Source organism: Eucyclogobius newberryi, unplaced genomic scaffold (assembly GCF_026437365.1).
Source record: "Eucyclogobius newberryi isolate DKJ021-1_F unplaced genomic scaffold, fEucNew1.0.hap1 SCAF_15, whole genome shotgun sequence".
Taxonomy (NCBI): Eukaryota; Metazoa; Chordata; class Actinopteri; order Gobiiformes; family Gobiidae; genus Eucyclogobius; species Eucyclogobius newberryi.
The window spans coordinates 17041498-17061238 of NW_027315779.1; the positions used below are offsets into that span (position 1 = coordinate 17041498).

The 19741-nt window shown below is 41.4% G+C and overlaps 1 protein-coding gene across 1 annotated transcript in view; it reads right to left on the reverse strand.

Moving 5' to 3' along the window:
* The window catches only part of LOC140360466 (gap junction delta-2 protein-like), a 32419-nt gene extending 13999 nt beyond the window's left edge, over nt 1-18420 (reverse strand). Inside the window, exons 1-3 of the mRNA XM_072445669.1 lie at nt 17246-18420; nt 15925-15981; nt 6706-7558 (exon numbers count right to left, since the gene is read on the reverse strand). Coding sequence (XP_072301770.1) covers nt 6706-7558; nt 15925-15981; nt 17246-17316 — 981 coding nt within the window. The 5' untranslated portion in view covers nt 17317-18420. The remainder of the gene's footprint in view (nt 1-6705; nt 7559-15924; nt 15982-17245) is intronic.
* Nucleotides 18421-19741: the final 1321 nt, after the last annotated feature.

Sequence of the window (19741 nt, forward strand, 5' to 3'; positions counted from 1 at the left end):
CGGTCACAAGCATGCCCTACTGTCACAAACATGCCCTACTGTCACAAGCATGCCCTACGGTCACAAGCATGCCCTACTGTCACAAGCATGCCCTACTGTCACAAACATGCCCTATGATCACAAGCATGCCCTACTCTCACAAGCATGCCCTACGGTCACAAGCATGCCCTATGGTCACAAGCATGCCTTACCTGAAACAGTTGATACAATGTGATATATAAAACATCCTTGGTTGTGTGATCAGATCTACTGGCCCACAGGCTGCCGGTGCAATTCCAGCTCCCACAGATGAATACGGTTCTTGTGTCCTTGAGCAAGTCACTTAACTCGGTCCACCCATATGTAAAGTTCTTTGATTGCCTGGAATGTATACATCTCTATAGAAATGTGACCATTCACCATTTTTTTTTTTGTAATGAATATAGAAATCCATAACTTCCTGCAATCCAGAGTTGACTTGACTCTCTCAAGTATGTGTAAATGTTTATTTTCTTCCTCAGATAATGGCTTTATGTTTGAAATTTCCACAAACCTCCGAGCTCACAGAAAAACAAAAGTTGAATGCTTTAGCACTTCTGGCATCTGGGTTCTTCCGCTTCGGCAACAGCCCATAAATACAATTTCTAATCCATTGTAGCAGAAGAGATTCAAACAGCAAACATATTCCTCATCTGTTGGGTTTAATCGGCCTCTGTTTCCTTGGCTGGGGTAGTGGGGTTAATTTCTGTATATCTTAATACATTTTTCACATCATCTTGTGTGAGTATTTACTTTGCTTCATTTAAAATTCATGAGTGCACTCCTGAACTGTTGCAGTGTGGTAAACCGTCTATTTGCAAGCTTTCCTGCTCGAGTTAGCAGTGTGGGATGAACTGTGAAGTTGTGGTTTTACATCGAACTATACTTAATTCACTACACGCCTCAGGAGATGCATCAGTGTTTACAGCTACTCATGGGTTTCAGTCACATAATGTCACAGACATTTTGAAGACGTTGAAGCATGCTGTTGTTTCCTATCTCCACTGTTAGATAGTCCTACAAAAAAATGCATAAAACTGATAATAATAAGGGTTGATACTTTAATCCGTATACACTTAAAAGCAGCAACAACTCGCCACAAGGAATGTTTTTGTAGATTTACATCTAAGCTTTCTTGTCCTCAAGTCACTGAAAAAGCCCTCAAAGCCAAACAGTTGGAAATTGGACCTGTTAAAACTGTTTGCAAGTAGGGAAACATTTATTAGCATAGCCACAATAATATGTAATTTCGCATTAGCCAGCCACTAACTACCTGAAACAAAAAGCTCAGTGCTCAGTCTGGAGTAATTTCTGTGAGTCCACTGGTCCCTCCTGGGTCAAATGCAGGAGACACATTTACCTAGAGGGACAATAAATTACCTTAACCTTAACCTTTGGGAATGTTACAGAAGAGGAATCCTTTGTTTTTAGACTTTTTGTTGGTAGCGTCTATAGTGAGCATGCAGCTTTCATCCTCCAGATGGCAGTAGAAACGAGTGTTTGACTTCACGTCCAAAGGATAATCCACTTTCAACAGCCACATGTCTATGCCTCTCAATGGCCCAGACATAATGTCACTATAATAAACTAGGACTAAAGCCAGAAGACTTTAAAGAGTCGCCCACAATGTACAGGCAGTGTTATAAATCCATAAAAAGACACAACAGCTGCTTCTAAAGTCTCATCGCCGCGTCAGAGACTCATGTAACTTTAACTTATCTCTCATCTGTCTGTTGCTCTTTCATTCTTTTTTTTTTTCTTCTTTTAATCCATGTGGGACCATACCATACAACTTAATTTGTGTACACCAATATTTGTATATTTGTATTTATTTCATTATATTTCTCCTTTTTGTGGTGTCATCATCATCACATCACTGAGTCTTACTAAAATAGGTATAGAGTAAACTTTAGTGTTTACTTAAGGGCTTACCTCTATTAAAACTTAAAATATGAAATAAATAACTTTATCAAAAATACAATTAATTACAAGTCGATTTGTTTTTGTTTTCAGATTTGATCAAATTATGGCACAGTTGTAACATTTATTGTTACATTTAGTTTACATTAGCGTCACAACAATATACATGTGTACCTACATAGTAGGTACACATTATTACACATTAATACACATTATTACACATTATTACCGATACTCAAAGCCCTTTATTTGACAACGTGGGTGAAGAGTCTTGCCTAGGTACACAACATTTCCTCTAGCACCCCACTTTGCTGGGTCACAACTGGTAAATACGTTGATCACACAATACTAATTTAGAATCTTAAAATCTCAATTGTTTTAAAGTGTGTATGACAGGTTTATGATTTTCTAATTTTGACTTTATTTGGTGTATTTATACCTGTTGCAACTATAAATTATAGTTTTACACCAATCAAGTCGCTATTTGTGGGAAAAAAAATATCCACTAAACATCAATTCAACAAAATAAAGGTGATCTCATATATTTTTATTTGTTAAATAAAGAAAATTGACATTCGATGAGTTTTGGCCCTGTGGTTGATGGGTAACTTCCAATTGTGATGTCATCAATTATAACCAGGAAGTAAAATTACATTTAAAGATGGGCTGCAACGTTTGTTAATAAGTGGAATATAGCTTTCATTTTTTCACAACGAAGTCTGGACGCTTAGTTTTAACCAATGACAAAAAAATGTCACGAGTTAATTCGGCCAAACCCGAGAATGCGCCATAGCAACCGCCTTGGTAACCGAATGCTTTAACCGCTGTCGCAAAATCAGTGATGTCACACCGATGACATACTGTAGCCGACCCTTATTGTTCTCGTCTGAAATGTGCTAAACAGAGCGGAATTTTACGTTTTATACGACGAATCTTGCATCTAATATAATGGATGTGGAAACAGATTCCAGTACATTTTAGTCAACTGGAAATAGCAAGGTGGTGAAAAGGGCCCAATTTAGTGCATGGTCCTATTTGGCATCTTTAACATTAAACAATTTTTTTTACCTTTTTGATCTCTGGGACCAATTTTTTTCAGAACAAGTAGCTGTATTGTATTTGCAGCCCCCTAAATATAATGCCTGCCGCCACATCATGGGCCCCGGCCCTATGGTTTGGAATCACTGCTTTAAAGTGTGTTGATTATATATCCCCAAGTAGAGGTCAGTTTAAATGTAGATATAGCAAAGTTTAACTATTTCACAAAATTAATTCTTGGAAAAAGAAATGTTTTTGCTCATAATCAAAATGAGATGTTTTACATCTGAGAGCAGAGTTCACTCAGCTATGCTTTATTTTCTGCATTTATTAACAGTTCAAGTACATCATTTTGACTGACTTTAAGCAAATATTGAACACAGTCTATATTCTAAGTGTGAATTTGATCAAACAAACCGAATGGAAGTTTGTCCAGATACATCCTATGGATTGTGCTACAGTGGACGTAGCAAATATTAAACACAATTATAAGAGTTAAATGAGTTTGATGAAAAAGGGGCCAATTGGACCAGTTGTCAAACTAGGATGTGCTTCTTTTTCGAAAAGGCCAGTAACACAAATACATTTATCCAAAATTGTATGCGTCTTTATAATAAAAAATAATACATATTATTTTGTATAACTTTACATTAAAAAACGTTAATGTTTATCCAATGTGCAGATTTTCATAAGACGTTTCAAAGAATTTGTTAATTATAGCTAACACATCTTTCTCTATTATTCAACGTGACTTGCTCGCAGTGCCAAATAGTTCCTAAATAAATGGCTCAGTAACAAATTCAGTTCTCATGTGAAAGTGCATACAGCCAGTTCCCACCATTATGTTTTTACCACTAATGTAAGATGCTGCCAATAATGAATTTGTGTTTCTTCCTTGCAGATTTAGAAGTAAAATGCTCCTCCTTCACTCAGTAAATACAGCAGGGAAGTCAGTGGAGCCTTTTCTCTCTCTCTCTCTCTCTCTCTCTCGCTCTCTCTCTCTGGACATGATAAAGCCTATGGACGGCTCTCTCTCTCTCTCTCTCTCTCTGTGTGTGTGTGTGTGTGTGTGTGTGTGTGTGTGTGTGTGAGAGCGTGCGTGCGTGTGTGCGAGCGTGCGTGCGTGTGTGCGAGCGTGCGTGCGTGTGTGCGAGCGTGCGTGTGTGTGTGCGTGCGTGCGTGCGTGTGTGCCTGTGTGTGTGCCTGTGCGTGCGTGCATGCGTGCGCGTGTGTGCGTGTGACTGAACAGCTGGTGGTGCATCTGCAGTGCTGCGTCCATACTTCGAGTGCTGCTGCTGGAGTGAGAGGAGAGCTGCTGCAGACCTGCCCTTCACTGCTGTATTGTATGTGCCGCTTAACATCATTACCTCCTGTCACCACAGCAACGGCCAGCAACATCCTCAACCTTTTGTTTATGCATTTATTGACCGCGTACTATCACTAATATCTCTATGTCAATATAAATACACAATGGCTTTTAAGTGAATAAGCACAAGATTAATTATTGGACATGCTAAAGCCTATGGACGGCTGTGTGATCCAGCCTGTGTCAGGGTGGTTAGCTGGAGGAAAGTGTCCCCCAGGACCAAGTGACTTCCGTCCGCTCCGTTTAATACAGCTAAAAGGTTCACCACCCCCACACCTCTCCTCCTCTGCTTCTGTAACCTTCCTCATTACAGGAATGATCATATTCACTCTAATAAACCGCCAGTCACGCAGCGCAGGCCTGAAAATACTGGAGACTACATGGAAAAAAGTATAAACACACAAAGTTATATTCTAAATTGGACATTTTAAGTGTTGCTATTGCTGCGACCACTATTACTTCTATCCTCCAGTTTGGGTGTTACATTGAGATAAAAAGGAAATATTTTTACAGAAAATGCAGAAAATAAGAGATTAAATTGAGATTAGAGATTAAATTGAAAAGTTACTTGTGGTAACTTCTGTATCTTGAGAGTTAAGCATGTATAATTCATGAGCCGAAAGTCAGGGAGAACCCTAATGCTGAGCTGTATCATTTCTTTATATTAAATAATGCAAGATGAACGAGATTGGGAAATTGGGAGTTGCATCATAGCACTTTATGATTCCTAGAGATTAATGATCAATTTACATATGGAGCAAATGTTGGTACAATTTATTAACCAGGTTACTAAATGTGTAACTTGTAGTACTGTGAGAAATACCATTTGTGTTAGTGAATCAGGGCAAGAGTGATAAGGTTGTTCCAATGCATTAGGCACACATACTGTATTTCTGGAAATACAGAACACAAATTAGTATGTAAAAAGGCACTACACGAAAAATCTCTGTTGGCATAATAATTTATTCACATATTTTTTCACATACTATATATTATTATTGCTGCATCTCTTGAGCCTTCCAATATTCCCACATGGGGATACTATAATCATATCACTTTTATTTTTCATCTCAATGCATGCTGAGTACTACATTTCACAGGAGCAGGATGCAAATAAATAAAACATTTTTGTTTTAAATTACATGGCATTAGCTATCCATTCTATTAATGCTTCAATAACATGCCTTTCATCGTCCATAGGGAGAATACTTTGGGGTATAGTCTCCACAGTGAAGACTTAACAAAAAGCACATTATTAATATATATTGGTAAAGCTGGAAATCTATGATTCATTATTTTCACTTGAAGCTCAACCCCCCCAATCCAAAACAGCCCGTCTACAGGGGGAAAAAGGCTTAAGTCATACACTTCATTTATGTACATTATGGCACCATTTGTTTGTGAAAAATCTTGAGTTAAATGTGAAAATACCTGTGGCTACAATAGTTGAAAAAGTAGTATGTAACAGCGATAACCATTTAGACAGTGATCACAAACACACTGCTCTGGACTGTTAGTGAGTTTGAAAGAAACAGTGAGCCTCACAGGCAACACTATCAGGTTGTGTGTTACACAGTGCTGCTGAAGTGTATCTGTTGACAATACAAGTGTTTCTGTAACAAAGGCTCTGCTGCGACTCTCAGCAGAAGTCCATAACAACATCGGTCTGGCACCTAAAGTGACAAAGAGTGGACTAAAGAGTTTCATAAAAAGCTTAGTACAGTACAGAGACATGTTCCAGTTAAAGTTAGTCATTTTAGTGCTGTTTGTTTCTTTACTTAAGCATAAATAAAAAGGTGCATCCAGTCCATAAGTGACTTTATCCCAAGTATTATGGACAGTAATAAAGTTGTCCTTCTCTTTCTAGCTCAGATTAGCTAAGCATTCAAGATCCTGACTTGAGTCAGACATTGGCTTTTTTCCCACATACATGCCTGTGCATGCACACGCTTAAGCACTTGCATATGCACACATTAAAAACTCGGGGCTGTTTTAGGAAACCAACAGCAAAAGGCTAATAATAAATACTACATAACTCAACTTGGGTTTTCAGTGTATTAACTCGTAATTGCTCAGGTGTGTTTGTAGAGTTCATGAAGGCACCTAGTGTCACCTAGGCAGAGCAGAGCCCTCTGGTACAGTTCATACAAGAAAAAGGCAACACAGTCGCCTTTTTTGAAGTGATTCTTGAAGTGTCTCTGAACTTCATTGTAACTACAGAGAGTCTGTGTGTGCTCCTCAATAGTAATCTATTGGTGAGTCTAAGTTGTGCCCCTTTAATTAAGGTTTCTAAGCCAGGAAAAAGCTCTCCTCCACAGTCTGACAGGTCCTCGAGCCCCCGGCCAGAGGAGCCTCTGTCAGACATAGGCGGACTCACTAGACTGGGTCCTGCCCAGGTTTGGAGCCTGGGACAGGTGGGAAACATCCTTCTTACGTACTTCGCAGATGGACTTCCTGCGAGCTTGTACCCCTCGGATGGCTGTCTTTATCTTCCTCCAGCCGAGGTGGTTAAGCTCTGCCAGGTTGAGCAGCACACATATTCCACTCACTGCAAACATGAAGACCAGAAAGACGGTCTTTTCTGTGGGTCGAGATACATAACACTCCACCTCCTTGACACACGGGTATCGGTCACACTCAAACATCCCAGGTACATTGAAGCCATACAGGAAATATTGGCCGGCCAAAAAGCCTATCTCCAGTGCATTGCGGAAGACCACCTGGATAACGTAGAAGCGGGAAATGCCCTCCTGCCGCCGCACTTTTGCGCTCTTTGTGACAGGCAAGCCCCGACTGGGCCCATTGGGGATCTCCTTCACATCCAGGAGGTCATGGTCCTCTTTGCTGTCGGGGTGCACCAGGATGCCGTTGATGTTGCGTGAGTGCAGCTTGCGGGCATGGTGGTCATGGTGGCGGGCGTGGCCATGTCCATAGTGGTCCATGTGGGAGTGCAGAAGAGAGTAGCTGCGGTCTCGTGCTTTGGCTGACTGGTGCACAGAGTATGTGATGAAGCACAAGCTTGGGGTGCACACCAGGATGATCTGAAACACCCAGTAACGGATGTGTGAGATCGGAAAGGCTTTGTCATAACAAGCCTGGTTGCAGCCAGGCTGCATGGTGTTGCAGATGAACATAATCTGTTCATCCTCATAGACCTTTTCTCCCACTATTCCCACTATAAGAATACGGAAGATCACCACCACAGTCAGCAAGATCCTGCAAAGACAAAAGGAAAGAAGAGGAGGAAGAGAAGGAGAGTGGAGAAAAACAAAAAATTAATAAAACACACTAATGAAGGGAAAGAGCCAATTTACTGTCAAACATTGATTAAAAGTATTCATTTGGTTTTACTAGAAAACGCTCATGGGCTAAAGGTTGCATGCACAACCATGTGTTGTCGTTTATCTGTTTCACTCAACTGCTGTGACAAAGTACAACATGGTCGGATGGTACGCTCCAGATGGCATGCACAGATGAGGTCATTGATCAAAGGAAAGGTGGCTGATAAAGGTTTTGTGCTCAGTAAAACAACACAGGTGTTAAACATGCTCCAACACTGGGGCTGATGCCACTGTTCATTAAATCAAGGCAGCAATGAAACAGTGACACTAAAGTGAGAAATAATTGAATTATGTATGATAAACAGAGTAAATATATATTCAAAATAAATAGGCGATTCTTAAAACTAAGCAGTCAAAATCTGACGGTATCCAACCAATAATCTGCACTTGTATATGAGGTGATTTATTGTAGCATGGTAATCTTATTGGCAGCCATGTTAGATGTTCTCTAAAAGCCGGGACTTCCCATGGAGCGTCATTAGTGCATTGCTGCAGTGTGGGACAGAGCAGTGCAGCAGATGCTCTTTAAGGTCTCAGAGCGGCCGGTGCGCTGGTGTCGATCCACTGCGGAGGTGGAGGGGGTGCTGGGAGAGGGAGAGGGGCACAGGGGCTGCACCGTCAGCTTTTTCTAATGAGCCAGGAAAGCCTGCACATCATGGGGCTCCCTGGTGCTTATGTCACACACACCTTGCTCAAACACGCTCACCTGAAGACACCAGTTACCAGCAGACCACAGGGGAAAAACTGTAGATGCCTCTGTCTTAACAATACATTCAGCAGGTTTGCTCATTCATATACACATGTCAAACCAGGCCCACACACCAGCAGTTACCACAGCAACCAGCAAAAGGTAAGTGCACAGAAAAAAAACTGGCGTGACACAGTTGAAAAACATTTAACAGCATTGATTTGGGAGTAAACCATCTTGACTTATAATAAATGTAATGGGGAAGGAGGCAACAGATGCCCCGCAGTGGCATGTGTTAGCGTGAAAACCACTGAAAATAGAGCAGTGATGTGCAACGGGACAGCTCCTGCTCCACCTGTGAGTGTGACAAAGACAGACAGGAGGCCACAGACACTGAACGGGAGCACTCATGTGTGTGACGTGTGCAAGAGGCGCACATGTCCGGCTGCTGGCGTGGAGCAGCTGTGAGCAATGCGCTACACTGATTTTGACTTTGTGCACATACACCTTTGCTCTGCCAGAAGTGAACCGTATTTATTCATTTTACAGAGCGTATTGGGTCGCGCCCTGCTGGCATGTCCCTGTCAGACATGTGCAGTCAATAATATGTTTTCTGGACCACACGACTTTACTCTTCTCTGTTCCATTGTCGACAAACCTGAACATCTGCCAGTAGCAATAACTAAACTCTATTTCCTGATTTCAGCTATCCCTGGCAGATGTCATTTAAATTCAATTTGGCTTTAGTATTTACAGCTAAGTTGCCCCCTATTCCTGCCTGTAGTCACAATTATCTCAAAATAACACACAACACATCATCCTTCATCAATGTCACTGTATTGTTTATGCCTCTAGATGTCCAAAGAACTTACAGCTAACCCAATTAACAAGCTTTTAGTCTTGTGTTAATGGTAAACCTTGCAAGCAAAAAAACGTGCAAGCATATTCTTATTTGCTCACTACACCAATCTGTATACAGCTCCCTGGAACAACCTTTTCTCAGCGGAGTAAACTTACACCGAATGGCTATAGCGCTTCAAAAAACTTCTGAGCATTGCAGATGTTTAGTCTACACTTGTTTCTTTGCACTTTTATGTTATTGAAAAATCAGGACTGTGTGTGTGTGTGTGTGTATATTTGTGTGTGTGTGTGTGTGTGTGTGTGTATATTTGTGTGTGTGTGTGTGTGTGTGTATATTTGTGTGTGTGTGTGTGTGTGTATATTTGTGTGTGTGTGTGTGTGTGTATATTTGTGTGTGTGTGTATATTTGTGTGTGTGTGTGTGTATATTTGTGTGTGTGTGTGTGTGTGTGTATTTGTGTGTGTGTGTGTGTGTGTATATTTGTGTGTGTGTGTGTATATTTGTGTGTGTGTGTGTGTGTGTATATTTGTGTGTGTGTGTGTGTGTATATTTGTGTGTGTGTGTGTGTGTGTGTGTGTGTGTGTGTGTGTGTGTGTGTGTGTGTGTGTACAATACTGCTGGATAACAGGGTAATCAGCACTGGGCAGATTGCTGCATTAGCAGAATACACTGAACGAAGGTTATCTGCAAACATCAGTGTTTTAAGTCCTCCCGAGTAACAAGCCAATACGCTTCAAGCAGAATGTGCATGGACAGCCCGGAGTCTAGAACGGCTATTTTCACTATTTTTAAACCATGTCAACCTTTATAGAAACAACACATGCTGATGGTGTCTTATTGGCCCTCTCCATCACCTCACTCCTCAAGAGTTTGTATTCCCTGCTTGATGAACACCATCAATGTAATTTAGTAAGGGTGAGTCAAAGGATACGTTTCAAAAGGGCCCTTACTGATGCATCTTCAGAACTTAAATTAATTTCCAACGTAAAATGATTTAAAATAAAAAATAAAAAAAAATTGGGTTTTCAGTGTTGTCAATTGCACTGCAGCGACCACTGCTCCAGACAGGTGGCTCCGGCTGTATTGAAGGATGGGCCAAATGCAGAGACAGACAAATTTCCCTACAGGGACATTAAAGTGTACCATAACCTTATAAATGATTCAACTTTAATAGAGTGTATACATTTAAATTAAAATAGTTGCTTTAGCAGTTATAACATAAAACTACACCACATGCCGTTGTTCAGTCCAGTGTCGTAATCCTAAAAATATTCCTCTTTTTGTCATCATGTATTCAATGTCATAAAGGCCAACTCCTCATGCTGCAAAACAACTACCATCCTTTATTCCTAATGAGAAGTACGATAGTCTACGTGCACCTATTCTTGTGTTAATAACAACAGTCTTTATAGGCTTTAAGCTTCAAGGACTACAGACCAAATAGAACAATGACAGGGCATGCGAGACAAGGACGAGGCTGCCCGAGCGGAGATTGATGACTTGAGGATCGACCTGTGAGACTGTGGTGGCTCCTGGCTGGTGTGTTGGCTGGACATGCAAGCACTACATTTCCCAGAAGGCCTTCACACAGCACACACACAAATACAAGCACAGTTGCGCACACACACAGATAGATACACGTTCATTCACACAGCAGGCAGCTCCAGGGACGGCACCGATGGCCCTGAGCTCCTGAGCTCAACTCCAGATAAATTACAAGAAACTTAAATTGGTGAATATAGGGCGCTCATTACAGTGTGCATGGGCCTTGCTGCTCCAAAGAAACTGGCAAAAACCTGATTAAGTCCAAATATTCTTCCCACCCATATGTTCCTGATAAGACGCCTGGCTGATTGCTGACGGCAGCACATAATGAACAAAGACCACCGTGCACAGAGAAATTAGGCAGCTTAATTATAGTATAGCTAAGACATTTTCCAGCCTCGAACTGTTTAAATATAGTTGGAAGTCTTTAGCCCACGTATCCAGCTGAGTGTGTGATAGCCTGAGGTGCTGAGAAGCGATACATATTCAAATCAAATGTGCCCACATTTTAACCACTGATTAAGACCTTTTACAACACGAGCTCTAGCAGAATTTAACAACAGCATAGTCAAATTGCCCTTGTTTTGTCCTCCATCAAGCCGAACAGGAGTAGGACGAGGCAAAACATCTTTCTTTGATTCTTGACAAGGCCTAACTGCGCGTGAGGGAGCTGATGATGATGCGGCGTGAGGCAGCTGTAGCTTGCCTCCGCCCCATTTGTCTTTGTGACACATCTTTCATCTGAACTTTTTTTTGCTTTCATCTGAAATTACCATTGAATACATTACGATGATATCAGCAGTTCTCTTTAAATCAAGCTCTTTGCTGAGTGTTGAGGTTCCAGAGTTATTCAGATAGTGTTAGGAGCGGCGGGGTAATTTGTTTTTGAACAGCAAGAGGGAAATGATAAATTGAATAGCATCTAAAAGAGGAATCACAATTTGCTTCAGTGTGTCCTGAAAACATCATGCATCAAATCATAACACTGTGCATCCGTGGATTTGTGTCACTATAGATTCACATTAGCCAAATTAAAAGTGATTAAAGTGATTGCCTTGAATGGGTAAAACAATGTATGTGGGGAAACTTGATCTAACTTTTAGACAATCTATTTTCTTTGATCGGTAGGTCTATTGCAGAAGTGAAATCCAATTAAAAAAATACTTGGTTAATGTATTTACTTTAAAATGTTTAATTCCAAAGCTTTCAGGGTGTAAATGTTGACACTGGACTGGCTTAACATGTACTCCTGAGCTGAGCTGTATTTCCGTATGCGTTTACAAGAGGAATGTGATACTCATATAGTTCACAGAGCTTCAGCCTGGCTGGGTGTCACTGATCATTTCTGATCTTTTAATTCCTGCTAATAAGAGAAGACAACCCTGGCACACCGCTAATCCTGAATTAGATCTTGAGAACGCAAAATGCAAGCAGACCAAAACCTCCATGTGATGTTGATGAACCTTTCTAGTGCTCAACACAGCTATTCTGCACAGTTTAGGGTGCAATAAATATAGATACAAACATACTTTGGCTTATACGCCAAAAAGTCACAATTTTCTCAGAGCCTAAAGTCACAATTTAGATGTTTAAACTCTTTGTATGTTAGAATCAGATCATGACAGATGCTGACCAATAAGAGGAGTGGGTGGGTGGGGAAAGTGGGAAAATCTATATGTTTTGAGCGTAGAGAATATTGTCAAAGGGATCACAATAAAATTTTCATTGTCATTTGTTCCAGCCCGACAACAAACGAACATTATCCAAGACACATCCTTTTTTGGACTCATGCAGACTTCCCAAGTGTTGCCAAAATGAAAAATTGCTTTGAGCCAAAGCAATTCTGAGCTCAACTGAGCTGATTTTCAAACTAAATCAGCCCTTTGAACACTATAATCAATATAATTCAACATCAGCAGTTACTACACAAATATACTAATGAGTGAGATGTGCAGGAAAATAGTGGGGTTTGAACGACAGATAGATGGATCATTAATGCTGTCAACCTCTAAGATAATCCACCAGCCTTTTCCTTTGCAACATAATCTTCTCATATAGTGTATAGATTTTATTCAGGAAGAGGATAATATATAGATCCAATTGCTGGCGTAAAACGGCCCTGATCAAATCTGAACAATCAGACATGTTAAGTACATTTGAGTGTCCTTCTATGGGCTCAAGGCTGTCTCAACTCTTTTGGATACTGTACCTTGACCTATTTAGAGAGAAACATGAGGACACAAATAGGTGCATGAAACATAACACAGAGGGTTTTTAACATGAGCCAAACTTTCCTTCTGTGTGGCTTTAGGAGAAGAAAACACAGAGATACTGTGTAGCCTTTTTAATCTCCCACAACCTGGTCATTACACAATGGTCTGTATGAACATATAACATGAACACGCAGTAGGGTGGATTAAGGTCCCAATATCATTTCACAGAACTCCCCAAAGGAAACTCCACTGAGTACATTATATTAAAAGGCTGGTCAAATACATATACATTTTTAATGAGCCACTTTACAGCAGTTGCTGATACAAAGAGCTACGTAATACTGATAAAACATTTACAAACAATTTACACTACTGAGATGGAAGGTATATTGTCAAATTGACTAAATCAACATGTCATTGTTGAAAGGTTAATTTAGCCAAAACTCACAGATCCCAAGGTGTTTTCAATAGCAAATGAAGTAGACAATACAAGTACAGTGCTGAGAGGTGCTCATGTCATGAGGTGCGGCTCAGAGCAAAACTCTATGACAGATGTTTTAAGTGTTTGTCCATACTGTGCACCCCTCACTGTTTCATGAGCTACACTGTACACCTGAATGAACAAAAGATGTAACAATGTCTGGTGTAAACTTATCAGTTTCCACAACAGGAACAGCAGCAGGTCAGTCTCAGCTCCAAACTAAGCTCCAAAAGACTTCCTGCCTCTGCCTCTTTGTACTCCGTCCTCAGATCCTCCTTACATCCTCATCCTTACATCCTTTATCCTATCCCTTATCATTTCATCTCCTCACTTCACTCTCCTCCTCCATTATCTTCTGCCTGCGGTTGCGCTCTACTTGTCTTTGGCACTGACCCCACTACAGCATTGCAGTGCAAAGAAAGATGCAGCAACCCTATTTCACACAGAGTGAATGTATGACCTCTAAGGCATTTGTACACATGTTTGATACACATGTGTGGTCTCCAAAGCAGCTTTGAGGCTTAACCACATACAACATAAATTACTTTATTTCGAGATATTTGAACTAACTGTCTATTTGTATATTTTAACGTGCATTTGCATTATGGGTAAAAACGTCTTTTTAAATGGGTTGATCAGAAAAGCTTTATTTGGATGAATTTTTTCTGTTCATGCAAATGAAGCTTCTGTTTAAATACTGCTCAGATATAACAAACATATTGGGTAAACAGGACTTACAGAACAGGGTGAAATCTATTTCTTACCCATCTGATATTTCAGAGTGAATGTGAACTCCCAGTAAAGTCCAGAATCAGGTCTAATTATTTTTCTTAGCGTCATCATAAATGCGATCATTTGTCATCCATGAACTCAGTGAACCTCTGTACAGAAGCTTATTTACAACATTCATTTTTATGAGTCACAGTATGCAAGCCACCAGTGGTTAGTCAAAGGCACAGATGCAACTCTTCTTTGTCTGTTTCTACTAAAGACCATAATTAAGCTAACCTATGCCAGGTCCCCACTCTTATAAACCTTGTGGTGTATGTGCAATCATCTGCTCAACAGGGGGCATAGGTTAGCCTAAGATATACAATTAAAATATATCTTAATTGTATATTGGGTCGACAGTCTAGACATCCAACAATGCTTTTCTGTGAGCGTGTCTTTGGGTTAGATGTGACTGACATGCAACATGTTCCACAGTGTAATGCAGGAGACTAGAGGAGATCAGGACTGGACTGGGTCGGACAGAGACACATGCAGACTGGTGGACACTACAGACACTGACATTTGTGAGGCACAAACACTGGTGCATGCTCACCCTGAAGACAGAGCTTCACGACACACTTTAGGGACCACATCACAGTTAGTTGTGTTGAGAAGTGCAGTGGACCATGTCTGACCACACCCAACAATGTTGGAAATGGTCAGTGGTGCAACAGACTTGAACCTTTCAACCCATAGAGGTCAGAGTACCGTAAACATTTTGGACTCCAAACACTATAAAGTGCAGAGAGGCTCTTTTTAACTAGGAGGCACCTTAAAGGCACAAAGTTGTGCCATTGGTGAACAATTCTCCAACTTGCTGTTACATGAGAAAACATTATTAAATGTCTCAATAATTTCCTGACCATGCAGACACATGCTTTGGATTAGGAATCAAGTCTTTGTTTTATTAGTTTTAATGTTACAATGAGCCTAATGTCAATGTCTAATGTGTGTCTGGGGTGTTCAATTACACAATTACAAAATATTTACAAAATAATATGACCTTTAAATGATTCAAAGACTTGAGCAATTATTAATATGCTTAGGGAGTGAGGACCAGACTTGCTTGCATATTGGACATGGATTCACACAATGTTTCTTGGCTCAAATGGACAAACAGAGAGGGAGGGAGCCTGACTGGGAAGCTAGTATTACAACTACAGCCCTTGGGTCAACTACAGAGCTGGTATAGGACAAGCAGCGTGTGAGGGAAGCCAAAACACATCGGGATCATTTACAGAGCACTGGTTTCAGAAACTCTTTTCAACACTAATAGGGAAGGAATTACTTTTTACAATATTCTTAAGTATTTGCCAAGTAAAATTAGAATGGGAATGATGTGGTGTGCTTAAATAGAAGGTTTGTTTGTGTGTTTAAATTCCTGTATTAAATGTCCAGCCGGTGATGTGCATGATCAACAAATAGCTCAAACATACATGCTAATGCCATGACATCATGTGACCAAAATGACTATTGAAAGTAGCAGACAAATTGAGAGTTGCTTCTGTGCCTCTGGTAAATTAAAGGTGGCGTACAGATTACTTTCAGCCAATGGCTGGATTAACACTGCATGAAATGTTTTTGACCACTAAAGGGTGGAAAGACTCCACAACAGATGTAAAGTTAGTGAGTATCTTACCACTTGGTAATGGCTACATGTTAGCAAACCGAGGCCTACTTACATATCCAGCAGAAACAGAGCAACACGGACATCTCTTTCGTCTCCTTTTTCTGGCCACCTGTTGAATGTAATCCCAACATTCACTGCTAACACTGTCACTAAGAAGACGACATCTCTCTTTTTGTTTTGTAGCACATTATACCATTAGGTCTTACCACTTTACTCACAACGCTGCCCGTGCTTTAATTAGCTTCTGCTTCCATTTTCCATCCTTTATTTTAACCACTGAGATTTTGGAATCTTCTTTTCAAAATAATCTTGGCCCCAGAGGAGACACTAATGTTCATGTTATAGGGGGAATCCGGACGACCAAGGGAAAACCTATGCAGACATAATGAGAACATGCAAACTTCTCACAGAAGGCCCCACCCAGCATGCCTGGGAATCAAACCCAAGACCCTCTTCAGGCGGTATCACTATTCGCTCTGCCAGACTTCAATACTTCACAACAATACACAGAGTGTTATGAGCATAAAGCTTCCTGTAGTGGACAATCAAAAACAGAAGTCTCCAGTTCAGTTCAGGTCCTTATATTTATACACAGCAGCAGAAATTGCACAGCTCACATAATCTCTGTTTTAGTATTAAGAAGTAAGATCACTCTGAACACACTCGAGTCAATAAGAGAGTTTGTCAATTTTCACTTACTGTATCTAACACACATCACACGTGTAAGAGGCCCTTGAGAAAAGATTGGGTTAGATTGTGCCCTTGTAGCAGACTGCCCTCAGTTCAAGGTAACTCCAACAATCCAAATTAAAATCCTGGTATCTGCAGATCCACTGAATACTGGAGCTGTATGGACAAAGCCCTTCTATTCTTGGCTATTTGCAAAGAGTGCTTACAGCAGAACTGTAGTCAACGAGTACAATTATCACTTTTCAACATAATCAGTGGTGATGTGAAGCACTATTTTGTCCACCATAGTCACGACAGCATTCCTCCACTGATGATCAAACAAAAAACTCATCTGTTCAACACATCACTAAACAGTCCCATGCAAATTCTAACCCTTTGTCAGAATTTACATGGAGAAATCAAGACACTGCCTTGACCTCAGTCTTACTTCCCTTGTGTTGGTTAACGACATCACTATGTATCCTCTGTGAATTAGCCATAATGCACAGTAAAGCTTAGCTATTGATTATGTGTTACTGGTTTATCCACCAACTAATAATGTGGGAGGTAAAAGGAAAGGGGCGCAGTGGGGGTGACAGTGAGGTAGTGTAGAACAGAGGAGAGCTTATTTGAGGGTCTAGTGTTGGGATGTCATCAACTAACACAGTACAAACACAATGGACACAAAACACACAGGTTCTTACCTCCCAATCATTGTGGAGTGCTGCTGGACAGCCGCTTCCAGCAGCCTCTCTAAAATGGTCCATTCTCCCATGGTGACAGAGAGGGGACAGCTCTTTCACCACTGCCAAAATATGTCTTCTTTCTTCAGGTGAACACCTTCAGCTTATGGGGGCCTCTGGTCCTGCCAGTAGCAGGAGCAGGGGACCGGACCCCCCAGATCTCCTTCTGTCCCACACCAACACCCTGACCTCTACACACTGACCTGAATGACCATTTCTGATGTGTCCTGGTTCTGTCCTGTCTTCCTCCTCCCGAAGAGGTGCTAAGCTGATTGCTTCTCTCTCTTGGTTTCTCCCCCCTCCCCCTTTTTTACAGTGATGCCTTTCCTCCCCCCTGCCGCACCACTCTGATCTAACGCTACAGCATATGCTATTTCTCACTCTGTGACAGCCATGATCTTCTTTGCCCCAACTCTGTCTCCTACGTCCTCCGTTGTTCTGCTCTTCGTCCTGCCGACCTCCAGGCCCCTCTCTGCACTTCAGCTGCAGTCCCTGCCATCAGTCGTCCCGCTCCGTCCTTGCATCATCGGCACTGTGCCTTTACTGCACCCTTGCCACCCTAGCCTAAACACACAAACATATGGCACATGCTCTCCCACTACCTCAGAGGTAAACAGCTACAAACCGTCTTACTGAGCACTGCTGAGCCGCACGGATGCACAGAGCCGCTGCCTACTGAATGTCATTTTATGACTGAAGGAATTGTCCTTCTCCCACAGCACCGCACGCTGCAAGGACCATAAAAACCTGCACACACGCACACACTGCCACCCAGCCCCTCAGTAATAAATCAGCTGCCTTTGCTGCATCCAGTGAGGCAGAGCTTGAGAAGAGATGGCAGTGCTGTCCTCTGGTTAATTTCAGTCAAGAGTCACATCTGCCGCAGAAACCAAGCATAAAAATCTCTCTATTTTAGTCCTCCATCATCATCTTTCGTATGTCTCCTTCCGTCAACCTTCCCGACTTTCCTTCCTCTCCTTTCCCCCTGTTTTTCTTTCCTCGTCTCGCACTACCTCTAGCTCAGTGCTTGCTCCTCATCTCTGCCTTTGCTTCTGCATGTGTCTCCTTCCTCGCTCATGGAATCGCTCTATCTCTGTCACACTCTGAGAGCATGCAGCACCCCCTGCACTGCCTTCTCCTCCTCCTCCTCCTCCTCCTCCTCCTCCTCCGCTGCTCATAGATCTGCTCTCTCTCCTCCCTTCCTTCCCCTCTGGTAAATGTGCTGGGACTGCTACCCCACTCTGTGCTTCACTTACGCTTGCAAGAATACCTCTGCTGTATGTGAAGTGACGCTGTTACTGCGCAGCTTTGTTCCACTGTTTCGTGGTGTTTCCCCGTGTGGCTCTACCAGAAAGCACGTGTTTAAGGTGCTTCCAGCTGCTTCCTAGAAAAAGACAAAAGAGGAGATGGTGAAAAGTGTACCCTTGTATTACCCCACCCCCCATTTAGTTTGTCCTCATTTTCAGTGTTAATGTATCAGGGATAGCAATGCACCAGACTGACCCAGCCCTCAGCACCCCTCCTCTTTGTCTTTTCTACTCTGTCCATTTCCCCCTCTTCCCTTCTTCATTAAAGCCTTCTATACTCTGCTCATTCTCAGGAGAGACGAACACTGTATTGTACTTTGCAGTGACATTGAAAGCTGCATTCATTAGTTTAATGTTAAGGTAGTGTGGAAATGGGTTAGTCTCTCTCCATTACACAAATCTATGGAACTTCCAGCAGAAATTGTCTTTAAATGTCCACATACTTAAGCACAGAAATGAAATGCACACGTCAATGGGGAAAAAATAAAAAAAAGAGCCACTATTGCACGTCCATCTTTTACGGGGTGAGTCATTACAAGGCTTTCCCAGGCACAAGACTGAGTCAGGTTTTGTTCTGGTAAATGATGCAGTTCTATGACTTAAGACTAGCAAACCAGCTTTGAGTGGCATTTTAAAACGTATCAATATGTTGTGTGATATTAATCAGGCCTGTGGGATGATATTTGAGGAACAAGCGTGAATGAAAGCAGATTCAGTGTATGCAAAGGAGCACTTGGGGTCTTTCCCTCACCAAGGACATATGGTGTAAGGGGGAGAGCAGGAGGTGGAGGTAGTATTTGGATCTCGAGGCTTGTTTGTTGCAAGTGGAACAGCCCAAACACTAGACGGCCTAAAATGAGTTGGAGAGAGACGCAGGTGTGTCTTCAATGACCTAGAACAGCCAGCTCAAGAACTCCCAAAAGAACACAGTGCAAGCAAGCAATTGGAAAGCGTCATTGTTTTTTGTAATAATAGAGAAAGTTATTGTTGGAATTTAATATATTAAAACTTCAACTTAATCATTGCTGCAATCCTCTACATTTTATTGATAGCCAATAAATACATAAGCACTTTGCATCTGTATTTGAAGTGTATAAATGCTGTACAACCTAGCACTTGTGAAAAACAAAAAATGACTTAAATAACAGCT